This window comes from Poecilia reticulata, linkage group LG8 (assembly GCF_000633615.1).
Source record: "Poecilia reticulata strain Guanapo linkage group LG8, Guppy_female_1.0+MT, whole genome shotgun sequence".
NCBI classification, from domain to species: domain Eukaryota; kingdom Metazoa; phylum Chordata; class Actinopteri; order Cyprinodontiformes; family Poeciliidae; genus Poecilia; species Poecilia reticulata.
Window position 1 is genome coordinate 16,253,663 of NC_024338.1, and position 19,531 is coordinate 16,273,193.

General features: G+C 41.1%; 2 protein-coding genes across 2 annotated transcripts in view; both read right to left on the reverse strand.

The window, feature by feature from the left end:
- Positions 1 to 458: 458 nt before the first annotated feature.
- On the reverse strand, positions 459 to 4,401 carry gosr2 (golgi SNAP receptor complex member 2). Its single transcript, XM_008415886.2, has 6 exons — positions 4,234 to 4,401; positions 3,919 to 3,983; positions 3,063 to 3,171; positions 2,322 to 2,454; positions 1,633 to 1,773; positions 459 to 1,184 (listed from the first exon to the last, which is right to left on the reverse strand). The coding sequence occupies exons 1-6, from the start codon at positions 4,260 to 4,262 to the stop codon at positions 1,023 to 1,025; spliced, it is 639 nt and encodes a 212-aa protein (XP_008414108.1). The 5' UTR covers positions 4,263 to 4,401; the 3' UTR covers positions 459 to 1,022.
- Positions 4,402 to 13,930: 9,529 nt separating this feature from the next.
- wnt9b (wingless-type MMTV integration site family, member 9B) overlaps positions 13,931 to 19,531 on the reverse strand; it is a 7,001-nt gene continuing 1,400 nt past the window's right edge. Inside the window, exons 3-4 of the mRNA XM_008415885.1 lie at positions 18,124 to 18,389; positions 13,931 to 15,840 (exon numbers count right to left, since the gene is read on the reverse strand). Of these exons, the coding sequence (XP_008414107.1) occupies positions 15,379 to 15,840; positions 18,124 to 18,389 (728 nt within the window). The 3' untranslated portion in view covers positions 13,931 to 15,378. The remainder of the gene's footprint in view (positions 15,841 to 18,123; positions 18,390 to 19,531) is intronic.

Genomic DNA, 19,531 nt, shown 5'->3' on the forward strand with positions numbered 1-19,531 from the left:
GGTTTAGTTTTGATTGCATTATTCCAGTTATTTTCATAGTCCCATCCGGACAAGATTACCAAAATCATTCTGCAGGTACCAGCAGCAAACAGTAGATGGCGCCCTAGTCGCATTAAAATCCGTTAAAAATTACATGAAACTGAATCCTTTAACGCCTAAAATTGTTTCCAAATGGTGAATTAAGTATAAATAATGATAAATCTGGAATCTTTTCAACAAGTACAAGTTACAGCATATAATTAGTGGTGGTTCAGTCACATAGATAAAGATGACGTGCTATCTTGGAGGCAGCCATGAAAGATGGGCAATGAGGATCTCTACAGGCAAGAGATGCTCCTTACCTGTACTCCAATATAAAAGTGGACAAAGTTTAAGTTTAGGTATTTTAATCATTTTATATTGAATGAAATTTAACTTGAGATGGAAGAAATTTTCCTGTACTTGATCTAAAAAAAATGGACATTTAACAAAGCTTTAATAGTACATCAGTAATACATAATTTCTAAACTTGAGATGAATAGACATCCTCATTAAGTGGTGATTTCCTATTGTCGGGTATTGTAACTCATGGTTTAAGCAAACTGCTGAGCATTGTAGTTGCCCTCGGGTGTAATTTTCAACACATTTTAATAGTACTGCTGTGCTGGGCAGGGAAATCAAAAGAATCTGTGGATGTCAGATTACTGGTAGTAAAACATTCACAGAATGAAATAAATGTTTTTACACATTCAGACTTGTTTTCAATCATACATTGATGGACATTTTGGGAATATGAAAGAAAAAAACAACAGGAGCAGTTTGAAGAAGAGTCCAACTGATCAACAGAAAAGTGCCACACTATAAAATACTGTCGGGATAAGAACTTCTTCAGCCTAACCGTTTAACGTGTATCCAAAGTAAAGTGAGTTTATTGAAAGTAAACAAAACAATGGCACATTTTATTAAAATCACTTTAAATTTCATATCCTGTGGGATTGATGTTTTCCTGAAATGTCCACATCTGATTGACTACCTAGGCGCGTTCAGCCCAGGTATCTGATGACGAGGAACATGAAGACGCAGGTCAACAACATGCCTCCAATCATGATGAACTTATCCTGGGTGGCTCGTCTTTCTATTAGTCTCATGACTGTGTTAGAGAGGCCCAACATGTTGGCTACATCCAGCATCTTCTTGTGCGTCCCCTGTGGAGCCAAAAAATAACAATAAAAAGCCACTTAATGACAGCAACAATTATCACATGTAATGACTTCAACAGCTGTAAAGCCACAGCACATTGTTCATTATCAGCACTAATTCATCTAGAGTTTGGGAGAGGGCCAAGCGCCTCCCTGACTCCACCACTCTGTCAGGAGTTTCTCATGTCTGGACTGCCTGGCTGAGAGCGCTGGTCAACAGTCACACCCTGATAAGAAGAGGCTGAAGCCAAAGCCAGGAAGACCATCTCCTCCCTGGAAACGAGGACTCGCCCACCCGCTCAGAATACCCTTAGTAACAATGACATAATTACTACGGACAGCAGAAACTGAGCCAAGGATGTAATTATCTTCCTCCTTAGATACGACTAGGGGTGGTTAAATATTAAAACATTTAAGCTAGCTCAGAGAATTGATTTCGTTGATTAGCACACACCTTGAGGGTTGACCTTTGATCTCTGAGGCCATTGAGGATGCTGCTGCCGCTGCCCAGGAGGTCGTCCATGCCTCGGTGTGCATTGTGCAGGTTCGTGTTTAACTGTATGGTCTCATCTATGTGGATGGAGGTGTCCGCATCCTGTTAAAGTACAAAAGCTATATTTAACTAGAGAAATCACATCACTCTAATAAAATACTGTCACCTGCTGTATTTATACTTCTGTAGTTACAACCGCAATGTTCATACTTTATTGGTATTTCGTCTGACAGAGTAGCACAAAATAGCAGGTAACTGTGACATGAAAAGATTAAGTATGGATTTGAAAGTTTTTTTTTTAGAAATAAAAATCTGAAAAGTGCAGAACTGATTTTTATGCTTCAACCGGACAACACCAACATTTTTTTTTGCCGTACATGTGAAGCAGTGTAGATTGATAACAGCTGACGCTTCACGTATATTCTATCTCCCGCTTCACAATTGCGAAAATGAAACTTAAATGACGGTTTGTGGTTGTACTGTGACAAAATGTGAAAAAGGTTTAAGGCTTTGCAAAACCCTACATGTCCTCAATGGGAAAAAAAAAAATGTTAGTGATAATCCAATTGATAATCCTAGTCTTCACTAAACTTCAAATATTACAATTTGAAGTTTGAATGTGAGGCTGTATTCAGGCCCGTGCAGCTTACATTTGTGGTGAAGGTGCGGCTCAGGAGTTCCTCCCTCTCTCTGTCCTGGGCTTCTCTGGTGTAGCGTCTGTGCTGGAAGTTTTGGAGAGCGGTCCGCAGGTGCTGAACATCGTACTTCAGCTGATCCACTCGTCTGATGGAAAAGCAACAGAAGAAATCCTTTTTTTTTTTTTTTAGAAACAACACACTAGATTATACAAAGAACTCATTTCAGTTCCTATCACACTTTACTTCTTTTTAATCATCTTCTACATCTGTTACTATTTCAATAACTATTTTAAGACACTAACATTCATGGTGAGTGGCTTTGGCAAAACTATAAAAATGTAATTCATGAAATATTGTGTTGTTTATTCCCTCAAATCATCCTGAAATGTATAGTTTCTGGATAAAGGAGAATTCTTTTGGAGCTCAAATCTGTAAAGAGCCTCTCCCAGGCCCATTCTTATCCTTCACCTAGCTCTTCCTAGAGACCTGCCGGGATCAGAGGAAAGCTCATGGCGAACACTGTCCCCTAGGGCCTGTTTACCCAAGCCAGAGACGAATCTCTGCCCGACGCAGCTGGAACGCTGACGATGACGGGGCTTCAGAGGAAATGTTTTCATAGAGCCACGTCGCCACAGGGCAGCGCAGAGCTGTTTTTGTCTTCTGCATCCACCCTGTGCCTTTATGAGATACAGCTTACGCGGTCAGATTTGGGCCTTTTTACGGCCACCAGCAGTTGAATCGCTCAACACTCACAGTTTGGCGTTCTGGCGGCGGTTTGGTGGTTCTTTACTGGCCAGGATCTCGAGGCGTTCCAGATGAGTGAAGATCTGGTCGATTCTAGCCTGTAGTTCATTCTCTAACACTTGAAATGGAGAGGGAAAAAAAGATCTCACATTAGAGGAAAGAAAATAGATAAAAACTTTAATGGTCACTATACACAAATATCAGTCAATTTTTACATTGTAATGGGTGTTATCAGTGGATTTATACTCTTTATTTATTGTTTTAACTTATATTCAGTGGCAGTTTTTAGCTTTCTGACCCAGCCAGGAGGTAAACGGGGACAGATAAAAAAAAGAAGCCTATTTTTATTTCCAATGAGTAAATTGGGTGCCATCTGTGTTCTGCATTGTGCAAAAACTAAACATTGCTGTGTGATATATGTCAACCACAAGAACAAAATAAATCTTTAACAATATATTCTTGAAATCAGGTCAATTTTTGATGTCAATGTTTTTGTTTTGCGTGTGTGTCCTTTTGCTTTTATTATTATTATTATTTTTTTTTTGCTTACATCCTCTTTTAGGAGAAAATGTAAGCTGATGTCATAGTTTGTGAAGGGACTGAGGAGGTGGATAGACTGGCTCCCACCCTACTGCTTCCTGTCCCGACCCAGAGCTGATGTGACGGGCACCATCCACAGAAAACAACCCGTCATCTAGGCACTAACCTCTACCAGCGTATCCAAAACATTAACGAGAAGCTACCGCAAGGAACTTGCACGGAGAACTTTTAGATAAGGAGGCGGCAACAACATTTCTCTGTTGTCTGAATCAGAACAAAATGTATAGGCGAAACTGAATTAAACCGTCGTCGTGATCATACTCACAGTGAACTGATTCGCGGTCAGTCCTTTCCAGGTTTCCCATTTGAGACTGCACCTCCTGGATTTGCCTAATCCAATGCAAATACAGCGTTTAATTGAACAGAAACTGAAATATTAAAATACCAACGTAAGTGGTGTATTTTTTCATTACCGTACTAACACACGCCAAAGACATTTTCAAAGTTATTATAAGTATTTTTGTCAATGAGTTTCCTTTGAAACTGGACCGTTAATTAGGTTGCTAGGTTAGTTGCAATACAAAGCTAAGTCAGCTAACAGAGTCGGCACAGTTTTCACAGAAGCTGTCACTGCACTCACTTGTTGGTCTGGTGGTAAAGCGTCTCCATCTTTATGGATTCGCTGAAACGCCTTGTGTCCCTTGTTGTATTCCTATTCTTTTTATTTTATCCCCTGTACTCTGACAGGTGGCTAAGCTAGCCAGCTAACGACGAAGCAGTGTGTACACGTCATCAGCAGAGCTTTTGTGTACGGAAATGAGAAAGCGGAAACTGACAGAGATCTAAACAAAAACGAAGATGTCTCACTCGAGCTAGAAAAAAAAAATCGTCGTTTTACATTTTTTACTTATCTTCGTCAATACGTCTTGTTAATAATTATCTATGACAAAATTATGGGAACCTATTAAGCTTTCCACACTATTGTTTAGAAATAGAGTTATATCCTATCCATCCACATGCTTTTCGTACGTCACTATATTTCATTTATTTTTCAGCTCTTATCACAGTTTCACATTAATAGCCTTAAAATGTATCTATACTGACATCTAAATTATTATTATTTTTTGTACAGTGCAGATTATGACGAGGAAGCTCAGTGAAGTCCGTGGTCTTTGAGCAATGGACAAGTAGAAATAAAAGAAGCTTTTTTTTTTTGCTTTTTCCAAATTAAAATTTTGAAAGAAAAAAAAAGAAATGAAACCAAATATAATTAAAAGCTACTAAAGCAACCTTTGCCTATGTGAAAAAGTAATTACACTTCATTCATTGTTAAATCAGACATTAACAATAATCAACCAAATTTTTTACAAGTTCCGTCTAGCTTGATGACTGCCAGAGCTGTAGAATAAAAATATCCTATAAGTTGAACCCGTCTGATGACAAATTGAAAAATTACCATCATTCAACACCGAAATTCAACAGATGAGAAGGAGCCATATATTTAACAAGGCGATGTTTCAAAACCATTTTCAAACTTTGGGAGTGAATTTAAAAGACTTGCTGCATGTTACTACAAATGATTTATGGACATTAATAGCCAAGTTGATTTGATATCCCTTAATAACCAAAATCATTATTTTTTGTATTTACTCAGGTTAATCAGAAATAAAAAAATAGCTTGATGACTAAAAAGTCTTTCAAAAAAGACTTTTTGAAAGAAATAGCTGAGGGAACGAGCAACGTAAACCGTGAAACCAAGTTTCTCTTTTACTGTCTTTCAGTTCTTTACTATCTTTTCAACACTTTGAATATCAGGCTTTAGGCTACAGTTTCCATTATACTGCATATTCTCTTAAAGGTAGAAGTTGACAGCAATCTTTTTGACCCACAAGTTTCAAGAGTGAAGGCATAATCTGTTGACATGTAGACATGTGACAGGAAAGACTGAGAAAGCATGTCCTGAGGCTAGTTTTTGTCAGCTCTCCTTTACTGGGTCTACTTAGGCTATCCTATTTTTTTTTTTCCCCACAGACAGTTGTCAGAATATTCCTGCTTGTTCATCCAACTTTTTCGCAAGCAAATAAAGACAACCAGGTTGCTAATATCACCTTTTCTTTTCTCTAAAATAATCTCCATGGAGGAATTCAGAGGAAAGAAACAAGGTGTTTATGAAGTTCTTAGCCACTGACTGTGGGAAAAGAACCACGATTAGATTTCCCAGAATAAGCAGTAAAATTTTCACAATATCTCCTTGGTGATTGAGTAGGAGAAATATTGTCCTGGGGCGCTGCCTGGCACCTAAACAAAACCACATCTCAATCACTTTACCCCAGACCTCCGTCACTGTGGTGTCTGGGAGGAAGTGAGTGCACTGGCAGTAAGTAAAGTAAATTCAAGCATCTTTTGACATAATTATCTTCACGAGCCGTCACATGAGCTCCTGTTTACTACCGGTAGCCGTATTTGTATTCCTCAGTCAGCACAGCAAGTCAGAAATGGGGCCCAGACGGTTTTTCCGCAGCGACCTGACCATACACGAGTTTTATCTTCAGGCGACACACTTCTCGAAAGAGGTCCCTCTCAGCCTACCTCTCATGTCTGAAACCCTGAAATCTGTTCATGCCACTTCTTGCTCCTGCTGTTCACCGTTTTTGATTGTCATAACATTTCCCCGGGGCAGTGGTTGGATGTGTGGAGCTTTAACCGGCTGCTCGGAGTAGCAAAAAAGAGGGAGGAAGAAACCCCCTCTGTCAAAGTTTTTCCTGAGATATATGCTGTTGCATTTGGGTCGCAGGGTTCTCTCTGTCTGTCCTTCATGCTTCAGCCCCGAGGAAAGGATGAGATGAGCTTACCGGTGTTGTTCCACACCTGAGCACCACAGGCGCAAACTGGATTCCAGACACCAGGTGTGGAGCTGGATCCGACCCTTCTGACTGACCGAGATCCGTTTCCCCCCCCCCAGATCTGATATATAAATATTACCATGAAACCTTGAGTATATTGTTTATCTTAAAATAAGGTTGTGCATGAACTAACCCTAACCCTTGAATGCATCTGGATCATCAAAGAATGCTGTTTCTTAGTGCCAGACTTTTGGCCTTTGGGCATCTTTCAGCAAATAAACACAATTTAGTGCTGGATCAGCCCCCCCCCACCCCCCCCTCCCACCAATCCTGGTTATACAACAGGAGCTGGAAGAAGAAAACCCTCCGCGTACTGGAGACTACAAAGAGTACGTCCTTCAATAACGCGGTTTTGTTCGCTAAGAGAAAATGATATGTTATTGAATCACTTCTGCACAATATACTTAATGATGTTTTCCAGGCAGAGTAATGCGTCATAACTCTGCAGTTGATTGCTCAAGACAGACAGAATGAAGAAGCCAATTATGAGGAGCGAGATCGCCTGGGGTCAAAAATGTTTGGATACCAGTCATTTTTTGAGGGAGCGTTGATCTTCTCACTCCGCCCCTGAGGGAGATAAGCCACCCGTCTTTGAAGCCGTGATGAGACGCTGAATGAAAGCAAATGAGAGCCTGTCAGATTTGACAGGAGAAACTCATAAGCTCCCAACGTCTTAGTTTGTTGTGCTGGGAACAGGGTCAGAAGGGATGCCACCACCCCCTGGACCGCCCACCCATGAACCTGACTGACCACCCCTGTTGCTTCCCTGCCAGGTCAGATGTTCAAAGATAGGTGGATTCATACTGCTAGGAACACTGAGATGCAAAAATGACCAGTAGTACAGAACCCTAGCAGCATTAGCGTTTAATCCAGGGGTCACAATCCAGTGTCTTGCAACTATTAGATGTACTGTATCTCTGCTTAAACACACCTGACTCAAATATTTGGATCATTAGCAATTCTCTTTTGTAATTAATTGGAGCCTGATGAGGTAATTTAACCACTTAATTCAGATGTGTATAAGAGCAGGGGCTTGTCCTTCTGAACTAGACTGGATTTTGAGACCTCTGCTTTAATTTACCTTTCTCCCCACTCTACTTTATGCTGTATTTTCTATGTAACACCTTCTTGGAATCATCCTGATGGATAAATACCATTTTATACAAAAGTTTTCTTCATTTGCAATGTTTTTATTGTTTGTTTGAGCCTTAGACATATTAAATAATTTTCTTCTGTACACGAGAGAAACTGCAAAAGTACTCAAAAATACCACTACCACTACCTTAAATGAAGTAAGGGTTTTTCTAAAGGAAAACCCCTAACCCTTCTCCTAATGGGGTTCTTAAACTCCATCTGCTTGACTCTGGATTGAATAATAAGATTCTTTATAACTTTCTAAGGTGATAACAGTGATGTCTTTCCTTTTGTCTTGTTTTGACAAAGAATAATATTGCTATCCCACCTGCGACATGCAGATTTCCTACGATAAGAGATGCTCTCCACCGCCAAAGCTTGCTGACAGCTAGCGGGGCCGGGAACATAAACAGTGCATCACTAGGCCTTCCCTGCCTGACAGCTTCCTGGTCACCATCATTAAGTCCTGCGAGTGTGTCAGTTTGCTTAGCCTGTGGCTCACGAAGCTCAAAAGACCTAACACTTCGACAATACATTACTGTATGGTTGCATCCTTTAGTGACAGTGACGGCTTAATTGCGAGCGCTCATCAGCGCAGCGCCAAGATGGCACACTTGTGTAGCTGTAGAGATTACGTATAATCCCAGACTTATTTTTCCAAGATGTTGCTGGTTGAGGAGAACACATCGCTCTGGCCTTTATCAGTGTTTTTCCTCCCACGTTGTTGATGTGAGAAAGTTTTATTTTGCCTGTGATGGAGGTCAAAGTTTTTGTGGCCATGTGTGAGAAAAACCAAGTGGATTGCCATACATTGAGCAAGGGGGAGTAAGTTATGAAGGTGCACAAGGTCTTACATGTCCTATCACAGTGGAGGTCCTGTGAGCTGTACTGTTAAGGCTGCAGGTGTTCGTGTTGAATGGCATGGGAACAGACTCCTCCAGGAGATTCTCAGTAGGGAAGGAAGTGAGGGGCGCTCGCCGGTCGTTTCAGTAGGGATGAAACAAACATTTACAGGAATATTGTCCCAGAAAATCTGAAACAGATTCTTCTTTTGATTTATTTCTGTTCTAAAACGATGCGTAAAAAGTCTAACTCTCTACAGCCAAGCATTAAATATTAATCTTTATGCAGGCTTTTTATCTTTTCTTGCAGTCCTTTTAGCAATTTATCTTCACCCCAGTGGAACACTTGTAAAGAATTCAACCCAAGATAACATTCACTTCTCTAACGTTGAGCTAAGCAGTTCTTTTTGTTTTGTTTTTTTTTACCTCTCATGCACTCATAGTTTTGTGTTTACCAACTTTGGTACAGGTGCATGAGAAAGAATGCATATTCTAACATTTTTTCTCTTTTTTTATGTGTGCATGAGGTTTTCTGTATATGTCTACGAATCTCTAAGAAAAAACACATTTCACTGCAATAACAGCTGCAGATATTTTTGATTATGTCTTTGCCAGCTTTGCACATACCGACTGGAGACTGGATGGAGAGCATGCACGGACAGAAATTTGTACGTCTGTCTCAAAATTCTTGATTATATTTACGTCTGGACTTTGACTAGGCCAAGCCGCCACGTTATTATTCCTTGATCTAAACCACCACAGCTCTGGCTGTATTTTTAGGCTTATTTCCCTGCTAGAAGCTCAACTAATCTAAAGTGTTTTGTAGCCTCCTCCTCCAGGATTATCCTGTACTTAGCTTCATCTGTCTTACTTTGTCCAGCTTCCCTGGTCAAATGGTAAGATCAGCTCTTCTTTCTGCTGAAGAAAACCCTGCAGCCACCAGTTTGAGGAAATTTCTAATGTTAACTTTCTTCCTCAAACTGTTGTTTGCAAATAGACCAAAAATCTTTAATTTTGTTTTCATCTGATTAGAGTAGGTGCCTTTCTCCAGCTGTCAGTTGGCTGAACACGTACACGTTGGAGAAATCTGATTTGAATCATGGAAATTTGACCATGTTCAGAATGTTTAAAAATGATTTATTTGAGAGCAAACCTGTTAATGATCAATAAAGTTAACAGCGTTGGGTACTGAGAAACCATTTCTTAACCGAGTGGAAAAACATGAAATTATTATGTTTTCTGTTTATCGGGAAGTGTTATTCATTTAAAAATTTAAAAAATCTGGTCCTATAAATTTTAGGTGCTCAAAAATCCATTCTAAAAATATCTAATATTATTATTACATTATTCCGTAAATTATAAAAAAACAAAAAACAAACATAAAAACATGTCATAGAGCTGTTGCCTTGCAGCAAGAAGGTTCTGGGTTCGATTCCCGGCCTGGGGTCTTTCTGCATGGAGTTTGCATGTTCTCCCTGTGCATGCGTGGGTTTTCTCCGGGTACTCTGGTTTCCTCCCACAGTCCAAAAACATGACTGTCAGGTTAATTGGCCTCTCTAAATTGTCCCTAGGTGTGAGAGTGTGTGTGCATGGTTGTTTGTCCTGTGTGTCTCTGTGTTGCCCTGCGACAGACTGGCGACCYGTCCAGGGTGKACCCCGCCTCTCGCCCGGAACGTTRGCTGGAGATGGGCACCAGCAACCCTCCCGACCCCACTGAGGGACAAGGGTGCAAGAAAATGGATGGATGGATGGAAAACATGTCATACCCCAAGGATATTGTTTCATGTTAAACTCTGTATCTTTTGATCCAGTAAGCTTGAGGCTTTTTAAAAAAATACATTGCTCTTGATATGCAAGCTAGGCATGAAATTATCATACTAAATATGCTTGCTTACATTATTATCATCATCACATTTGCTTTTTTTTTTCCCACCTTCAAGTACAGATCCATCTTTAAAGCTGCGTTGTCTAATCAGTTAAGTCTTTCATGTCATCAGCCGCAGCGAGGACTTAAGGTCCAATCACCCCAACCTCAGAGATACCTCCACCTTCACCTCCTCCCGTACAGGTATGCACTCAGCCTCGTTGTAGCTCTAGGCAGTGCATGTTCTTGTTGTGGGTTGAGCAAATGCATTACTCATTTCACATTCCAAATTCCTACCCCGTGCTGTATTCGCAACTCTCCGTCCTGTGCTCGTTTCCTTTTCTTTTTTTCTCCTCACCAAATGTATTTCTTCTCTTCGTAATTATTTCATCATTAATTTGTTCATATGGAGTAAGGGCGTGGGGTTTAAAGCGCTACGAGGGTGGGGAATGACCTGAGGCTACCTGGTTCTGATTACAAGACGGGGGCTGCTCTTTGTGTCCTTGAGCAAAATGTCGTCCAAGCCTCCTATACGCCTCATTTAACATCTACTGTTCTTACACAAATGAGTGATGTATAAACCTGAAGGCTACGCGAGTTGCAATGGAAAAAAAAAAAAAAAATGCTTCAGTTTAACAACGCATAATTTTGTGCATATCTGAAAAGACATGCAAACCCTGGTTTAAAAATTCATCCCAACTCTTGGAGAGATTACGCTGGTCAACTTCGTAACCTTTACTTGAACCGAATCCCCCCAGAGTCGTCCTACGTTTTAAAAATTACAATGTCTCAGGGTGGCATCGGAGGCTCCGGCAGGCTGCCTGCAGCCCACACCCGCAGAGGAAAACCTCACTACAAACACACTCTTCGCGTATCACTCCTGCTGAAGTGACCACAGGTGTGCGCCGGGCAGGTATACTCGTGCACATATGCAAAAAGCCTCTCTGCCCTCACCCGTCTCCACGTCCAGACTGCACCCCTGCTCTGCCTAACCCCACCTTGGAGATTGTGTGCGTGCGAATTCAGCTCTGGATTCGGTCAAACCCGTTGCAGCACCCCCCTCTCCACTTGGGGCAGTGAAGGAAATGAAGGCTTTGGGAGTTTATTATAAAACCACAAGAGCAGCGGCAGGGGATAGGCCTCCCGGGGCTGCAAAACATCCCTCCTCATCCCTCCGTCCTCGTCTTCTTCTTTCAAGCCCTTCAATATATCAAACCTCAGTCCAGTGTACTGTCTGTGACACGCTCCTCTGTCTCATTTCATTTTCTTACCTGCAGCTCCGCTTAGAGAAATGCGGCGTCTTTTTTTATTGCAATGCATTCTCATTGAATAAAGTTAAATATTGATCTGCAATATTCTTGTATGAAAAGTTAATATGGTGAGTCAATTGTGTGGCAATATGAACTTGTTTGACCTCAGACCAACAGTGAATTCATAACTTACCTGAGGTATTAAATTCATTTTTGAACAAAAAGTCCAAAGGGTCATGCAGAAATTAGATGCTACACTGAGTTGCTGTATAACCCAAGTCATCCATGAAGGTTTAAATGTTGAATGCAATCTACCCTCGCAAAGAATGTTTTGCAAGATTCTGGCTTAGTATTGTCTATTGTGGGGATCTGCAACCTTCACAATCTGAAGAGACATTTCTGCCATCACTCCCGCTTTATAAAGCTAACTTTCTATTAAGTTATGAAGAGAAACTGTTGAATGTCCAACGAGCCACTTGTGGCCCAGGAGCCGCAGGTTGCAAAACCCAGGTCTATTGCAGTGCAGAGTAATATAAGAATTGCTGCAGCCTTATGAAAGTAAAGCTGCGGGAGAAAAGCCTCAGACTCTTTGCAGCTGTTGTTTCTTTTCTGAGGTTATTATTAACAAAGCTTTCAAAGATGCACACTGCGACTGGTGCGTTTGAATGTATTTGGCGGCAAACTCCATACAGAAAGAGGCAGTTCAAGAATCGAACTCTGGTTGTTTTTGTTGCGAGGCATCAGTGCTAATCAGCTGCTCAAACCTTGATTTTAGTGTGCAAATAATAATATTACCCAATGCTGAATTTTTCACAGACATATATTGACAATAAAACAAAAGCTGATTAACATTCGGGGAAAACTATTGTGGATCGTAAAGACTTAAGTTAAAAAATGCATTAGAACATCATAGGTCTATAAATATTTTTTTCCTCCCACTGTAGAACAAATCTTAATAAATCTGTCAATTTTAGTATACCTTGTCCCTCTTCACAAACTTCTTCTCTGGGTTTTATTTTTGCACCATATTTCTAATCCACGTAGCATTCTCACACCTGGTTAAAATATGTTGCTGTAGGTATACAGTGCATAATACAAGAGAACATCCTTGAAGGAAATGCTGAAAAATGTCATTTATGAAAAGGAGAAATGACAAAATTGGTTATAACCAACATAGCTTTAATAATCAGTGGCATTATGCATCTTGTGAAATCACCACAAGTGCTTGTGAAAGCCTGTTTTTGGCAGACTAGATTTTATCTTGATGAAACAAAGATTTGCAAATAAAATGACAAGTTCGTTTTTTGGTGGCAAAGCGTCTCTAAAGATAAATGCTTTGACAAAAAAGAAAAAAAAACGTAACCCTTTTGTTGCACAGATGAATTTAGCAACATCTGATTCTTTAAGAAAAATTTTTTGCAATAAAATCAAAGGATTCAAAGTGTCAAGAGTAACAATAAAAGTATAGTTTGAAAATGAGGAGATAATTTGCAGCAAATCCCTGAATGCAAAGAATGTTATAACTTTGTTTGTCTGATGACATCAATGTTAAATATTAATTCAGATGGTTCTGGTCAGTTACCAAGTACTTTATGTAGCTGTTTCGCTCCTACTTGAGTAATTTCTCGCATACTTTTACTTGAGCAAAAATAATATTGAACTTTTACCTCTGCTTTCTATGTATATCCATAAGGAATATTTGAACTTATTGCACTACAGTGCAAGAGGTCTCAAGCTGATGTTTTAATAAGGAATAATGCGCATAATCACCACAATTAGAGAGCAACATCAAAAGCACAAGAGTGTGCTTTAAATACTCCACACAATGGGCCCCTGTGTGCAGATGCACTCATGCAAACGGCTGGAAAGTTATGATTCACGGGTAATAGGATGTAAACTGTTCATGTCGCGTTTGTGGGGCGGCCCATTGTGTGCAATCTGGGGGTCAAGCAATCCACCGAGTCATCATCCTTGTCATCATCGTCATTAAGATTGTCATCATAGTTGGTGTGTTTGGCCAGAGGCAGAACACCTGTATGCATGTCTTCCACCACCCCGCCCCCCCACCCACACACACATTCACCCACTAACCCCTTTGCCTTTTACTTTGTGGTTGACGGCGATGCAGAGAGACCACAGCGTTTTCAGATGAAAAGGAGGGCAGGGCGCCATTAGCAGGAAATGGTTTTTGCTCAGTAGACGCAGAGCACCAAGCAGCAGGCAGGTGGATTCAGCTCACTTCTTTCCTGCGTGGGGCCTCTAAGGTTCGTGCGCGGCTGGACGCAACCGAGCAAGACACAGCGAAACACACGAGCCTTACAAATGTATGTCTTTTTTTTTTTTTTATTAATCTTATTTGTTTTAAATAAAAAAAAAAGTTTAAAGCAACAAAGTTTCAAAACAAAAACGGAAAAAAACAATTACACATAATTCCACATTCAAAGAACCTGCACAGACATCTAAAATATATTTCAACCAAATGCAGAGGGAAAGACATGTATCTACAGAGAAGAAAACTCTGCATAGCTCATAAATCTTACTGATATTTGCCAAAAGTTGAAGTGAGGTAGAAAAATTACAACTCCACATTGTCAGACGCCTGGAGCCCCGATGTGAGTTATATTCATAGCTCATCTGCAGTTCAGAGGCAGTCCAATGAAGCATGAAACGGCCCAATAAAAACAGACACTCTGGGGTCCAGTGTGCACTTTCGACCTGCACACATGGACGCTGAGCTGGATGCAAAGGGGTGGGGGGTGGGGGCTAAACGTGGTCATTTTCTTTGATTAGCAATTAGGGAAAATAGGGAGCGTGACTGATTCACTTCAAAGGCATGCAGAACAAAGATGCGGCTAATTTGAACTCGAAAGAGCAAATATTCTGATTTAATTTTACACTTGAAAGTATAGAAAAATGTATACTTCTGTAAATACCTACAATTAGAAAAAAAAAAAAAAAACAGAACTGGCATGATCCCCAAATTAAGTTGGATTTCAAAGAGAGTGGTCAGCGTTTCCAGCAGTGTGCTAATCTCCCTTTGTTCTCAATAGCACATTTCCATAGACATTTCCATAAGAGCAACTGAAAACACAAAGCTTCTTTCTGTACACGATAACCCTGTTAATGCACATTATAAGGTACGTCAGTGGTGCAAGCCACCATAAAGCTTCCAGTGATTCTATCTAGGCATGTGAGACCCCAGCATCAATAATTCATTTGGTATAATATGTAGCAAGAGCAACTTAAGTGCTTTTACTCAGAACAGAACTTTAAAAGTTCTCCACAGCAGTCAGAGACAGGCAGGCGGAGTCGTCTTTAACTCCTTTACAGCCTTTTTGGCAATACTTGATTACAAGATTTAATGCATAAAGCAGCAGTATGCGAGGCACAGAAAGTGGCACAATAAATAGCAAAATATGGGAGGCCGAATACCACATCAATCAGTCAGTGTCAGAGTTCATACTGCTGGTAAGATCCAGTCTGGTTCCCATTTTGAGGATCTTGAGTCCCTCTTGTAGAAAAAAGTGATATTTCAGTGCATCCAGCTGAGGAGAAGTAGAGTAGTCTGGAAACATCATCATCTATTGTCATCATAATCTGATGATTAGCAAAGAACCAACAGTATTCGTAGTGGCACATTAGTGTTTTTCTCCCAAAATCTCATGCAAGTCTTAAGTGATATTTGCAAACACATGCATTCTGCAGTGGAGTGCCCACGAAGGTCAGAGTTTTGTCTTTTTTTTTTTCTCCCCGCTGCTTCAATCGGATCATCTCCTTTCTCCAAATGTTTGTTTATGCGTTCTTGCAGGTGTACACCTCCTCTTCCCTCACGCACGTCTGGCACTCCACGTGGCAGCACCAGCGCACCTGGCAGTGGCAGGACAGGCTGGTGAGCCGCATGGCCGTGTTGTAGCCGCGTCCACAGCACAGACTCTGACAGCTCGTGTCCTTGGTGCACGACCGACCCCCCGTGCCCGGCGAGTAGCGGGAGGGCCTGCAGAAGCTGGGGGAGTCCTCCAGGTAGACCAGGTCGGTGTTGCGGGGGCTCTGGCCGTGGCGTCTGGGCCCCGCGAGCTCAGTCTCTCCCGTGGCCGCGTTGGTGACGCTCAACACTCTCACGCCGTTGTCGTATCTATACTTCAGCAGCCGCCCAGTGTCATGGAAAGGGGACAGCTGCTTCCAGCAAGTCCGTACGGCACAGGAGCCGGAGACTCCGTGACATTTGCAGGTTGTCTTCAGCCCACTCTTCACTGCCTGAGATAGGAGGGACACAAAGAGAGAAATGTCAACTCTTTCAGTTTGATTCATTACCTGCGTTCTTATCTGAGGGATCTATCTGGCTGGAGAGACAGTTTCCTGCGGGGTGGGTTAAGGTTTAGCGGAGAGGAGCTTTTCCTCGGCTTAAAAATTTCGACATAATGGATTGAGGGGAGATGTTTAGCTTGTCGTATTTCATTCGCTCCGCATTTCTCATTCGGACAGCTCTTGAAATTTCTTTCCTCAATGTGTTGAAACTAGCTCTGTCTGTCTCCCTTCTGTCTCGTTCGCCTGAGGCAGAGGTGACAAGAAGAACAGACTGGGGAATCTCTCCGCCCAGTTTCTAGTACATGCATGCTCATGGAAAAAAGAGATGAGAAATTTCTATACAGGAAAAAAAAAACAACAGAAAAAACAATAAAGATCAACAGCATGTAGACAGTGCACCTTGTAAACACAGATTTTAATATATTATGAACAGGAAGGAAAATTATACTGTTTTCAAAAAAAAAAGAAAAGAAAAAAAAACCCTGAAAAGTTTGGCCAGGATTTGTATACAGTTTGATACAAGACAATACGTTGTAAAACTTTTTAGTTACAGTTGCAAGTCTTTTGGGTTTTATCTCTGTCTGTGTAACAGGTCCAAACAACTTTGCACATCTAGAGATTGAGTTTTTTTGCTCATCTTTCTTTGTAAAATAGCTCAAACTCAGTCCGAAAACACAGGTAAACATCAAGTTTTAAGTATTGCCAATTGAATGTAGTTCTACTTTAACACATTAATGAGCTCTGATAGAAGCCATTGCATTGTAGTTTGGGTTGCAGCGTTAATTTTTCATGACAGATAATCTTTTGCACAAAGCCAAAAAAGTGCAACATCAATAGAATCAGAGCAGAACTCCTTCTTCTACTTGTGGGTTGTACCTTACATTGGAGGTGGCCAGCTTTACATAAACTTTCCTATGACTTTTTCTAACAATAGCTTTCTTCTTTCTAAATTCGAGATTTGTGTAGGGAACACAGTTGATGACTGTCTTTTTAACATATTTTACCACCTGACCTGTGAATGTTAGCTGCTCCTCCAGAGTTTCCCAGGGCAAATGGCCACTTCTTGGTAATTTTGCATTTGTGCTCAGTTAGCTATTTACAGTAAAGCTTGAAATATTGTTTCATATTACTTTAATAAACATTCACATACTTACGGTATTTCACATTAACAGCTTTCTGCAGATGCCTAGTTGCTCTGCATTTTAGTTAGGAGTACCAGAGTAATGGGGTAAATAAAAGCCACACGTCTCAGATGTTCATTTGTAGGTTTGACATCTTTTTTTTTTTTTCATTTCACCTTCATGCACCACTTTGTATTGATCGCTCACATCAAAACTGAATTTAAAAAATGCTCTAAAGTTTGTTGTTCTGACATAACAAAAGGGGAGATTTATTCATACTTTTGCAAGGCTCTGTATGGGATTTCTTCGCTCAGCTTGATGGTCAGTGATTGGAGCGTGATCAGTCAGGCTGAGAGCTGCCGTTGTGGAGAGGGGCCAGAGATAGGTCAAACTAAAAAAGCCAGAGGGCTCCGCTGGGTTGAAAAGTTCTACCCAGGTCCTCCCTCCCTGCACAGGTATGAATGCCCCCGAGGGGCTTCTAAACACCATTACTGTGAGCTGAGGGGTCTACAGCCTCTTGTGTTTTTCTTTTTTCGTAAACTCGGCCGCTGGACTCTTTTTGGCGACAACAGTGTAAAACTTTTAGCTCACTTGAGATGAGATAAGATAGGGTTCTTCCTGTTTTGCCTTTCGGTTCCTCCAACAGACTTGTCTTTTTAGGTGCGAGCCACAGGAGATGCGCCCCGAGGCTCCCTATTTTCAGAGTGGTGGTTATGAACATTAGGTGGATTTATGAAGAGCACAGTGATCCAGTAAGTGGAAAAAAATGCTTGCTCGTATATTAAAAAGAGGCCACGGTTATAATCGCTCTCTCCGACATGAGACCTTTAATTTTCTGTTGGCCCGCACAGCAAGCTTTATCATGCCTGAGAACACCTGGCTCCAATGATCCCACAGCCATGTTGTCTCCTTGCTGCACTGCCTCACCCACCCAGGTCAAAACATGGAAGCAAATGCAAGGGGGAATTGGTGGAGGGGGTGTTTTTTTTTTCACTGGAAGCTTCTAAACCAAACGGGTGAAGCCTAAAGTTGTCAGCGTCAGGTTTAATTGGCAGGTGAAACTTAAAGGGAACAATACATTTACACAAACACATTTTATTTAAGCACTCACCCGGATACCGACGTTGATATTGTGGGCATCGACCTGCGCCCTGAGGTCTTTGCTGACCCTCTTTTGGCCGAGGAACTTTTTGAGGAACTTGGTGCTGTATTTCAGGTTGTCTCCACAAACCCCCCATTGCCACGCTTCTCTGTGCTGGATCCCGGGGGAGTCGTCACACGTGCACCTCTCCATCCGACCTGAGCTGCAAGCTTTGGCGAGTGCATGGGTTAGTGCAGCGGAGGACACAGCCAGAAGGAAGGCGGTCTCCTTAAATGCTGGATTCAAAGAAAGAAAGAAAAAAAAAAAGGCACCAAATGGTTAAATAACTCTGTTGCCAGTGATACATAAAAAACATCTTCAACAGCCATTTTATGTCTGTGGCAGTAATTGTCAGTGGATCTAACCCAAAAAAATTTGTTTTCTTTCCAATAATTAAGCAATTAACCCAGCTTGTTTACAAAAATCTCACTACGTTGTCATGGTTTACAACAACCTCAGGAATCCTATACGCTTTCTTGTGTCAAAACTTCTCCTCTGACCTCTTCTTGCGGCTCTGCACTGTTATTTTGCTTCCCCCAAAAGTCGTCACCAGTGTATATTTTCATCTAATTAATTGTTATTTTGACTAGGAAGGATTTTCCCAGATGAAAGTGGGTAATCACACCACCCTTTTCCTCTGGGAATGGGCATTTTCCCGAGATAAAAATAACCGCAGGGCTCAAGCACTCTCCACGTCGTTTGCCACATTTCTTGGCGCTCTACTCCCTCATTACCTCTGTGCTGACCTGTTCATGTTCTCCCACACAATGATATCCATATGCATAAAGTCTGGACCGTCCTACAGGATTTTTGTGTGCACAGCAGATCTGCAACTCGTTTTAAAATGTTATCCAAAGCAGTTTAATGCGTAGCTTATTAATTGTTTCAAAAGTCATGCACTATGGATTTTAAGAAGGAAAATTCAATATAATTGCGAGTGAGAATTGCTTCTTACCTGTGGTCAAAGGTTTAAAGTTCATACAAGGGAAAAGAAAATCTTAACTTTGCATATCAAACAATAAAAACAAAAATGATGCTTGACATTGCACTTCACAAGATTTTGTGTAAAATTCTGGTAAAGGAGACATCATGTGAGGCTTGTGACTACATGTACTGATAAAAACCATCAATTTAGATTTTATTAGAGTAAGCAGACATGCAAGTTTGATTATATGCTTTTGCAATGCTGCAGCCGGTGGTAAGTTTACTCCGTGTTTTTGCACACTTATTCTTGCAGATTACCTTTTGGAAAAAAAGTCATCAGCCAGATTTTACACACACGCACACACACACACACACACACACACACACACACACACACACACACACACACAGACAGACAGACAGACAGACAGACAGACAGACAGACAGACAGACA

Excerpts from the sequence above, each read along its gene's own strand:
- gosr2 (XM_008415886.2), bottom strand. The coding sequence starts at position 4,262 with ATGGAGACGCTTTACCACCAGACCAACAA. Across the intron at positions 2,455-3,062 it reads CGCCGCCAGAACGCCAAACT|ACGAGTGGATCAGCTGAAGT; the intron begins GTGAGTGTTGAG and ends CTTTTCCATCAG. Across the intron at positions 1,185-1,632 it reads ATCAAAGGTCAACCCTCAAG|GGGACGCACAAGAAGATGCT; the intron begins GTGTGTGCTAAT and ends TTGGCTCCACAG.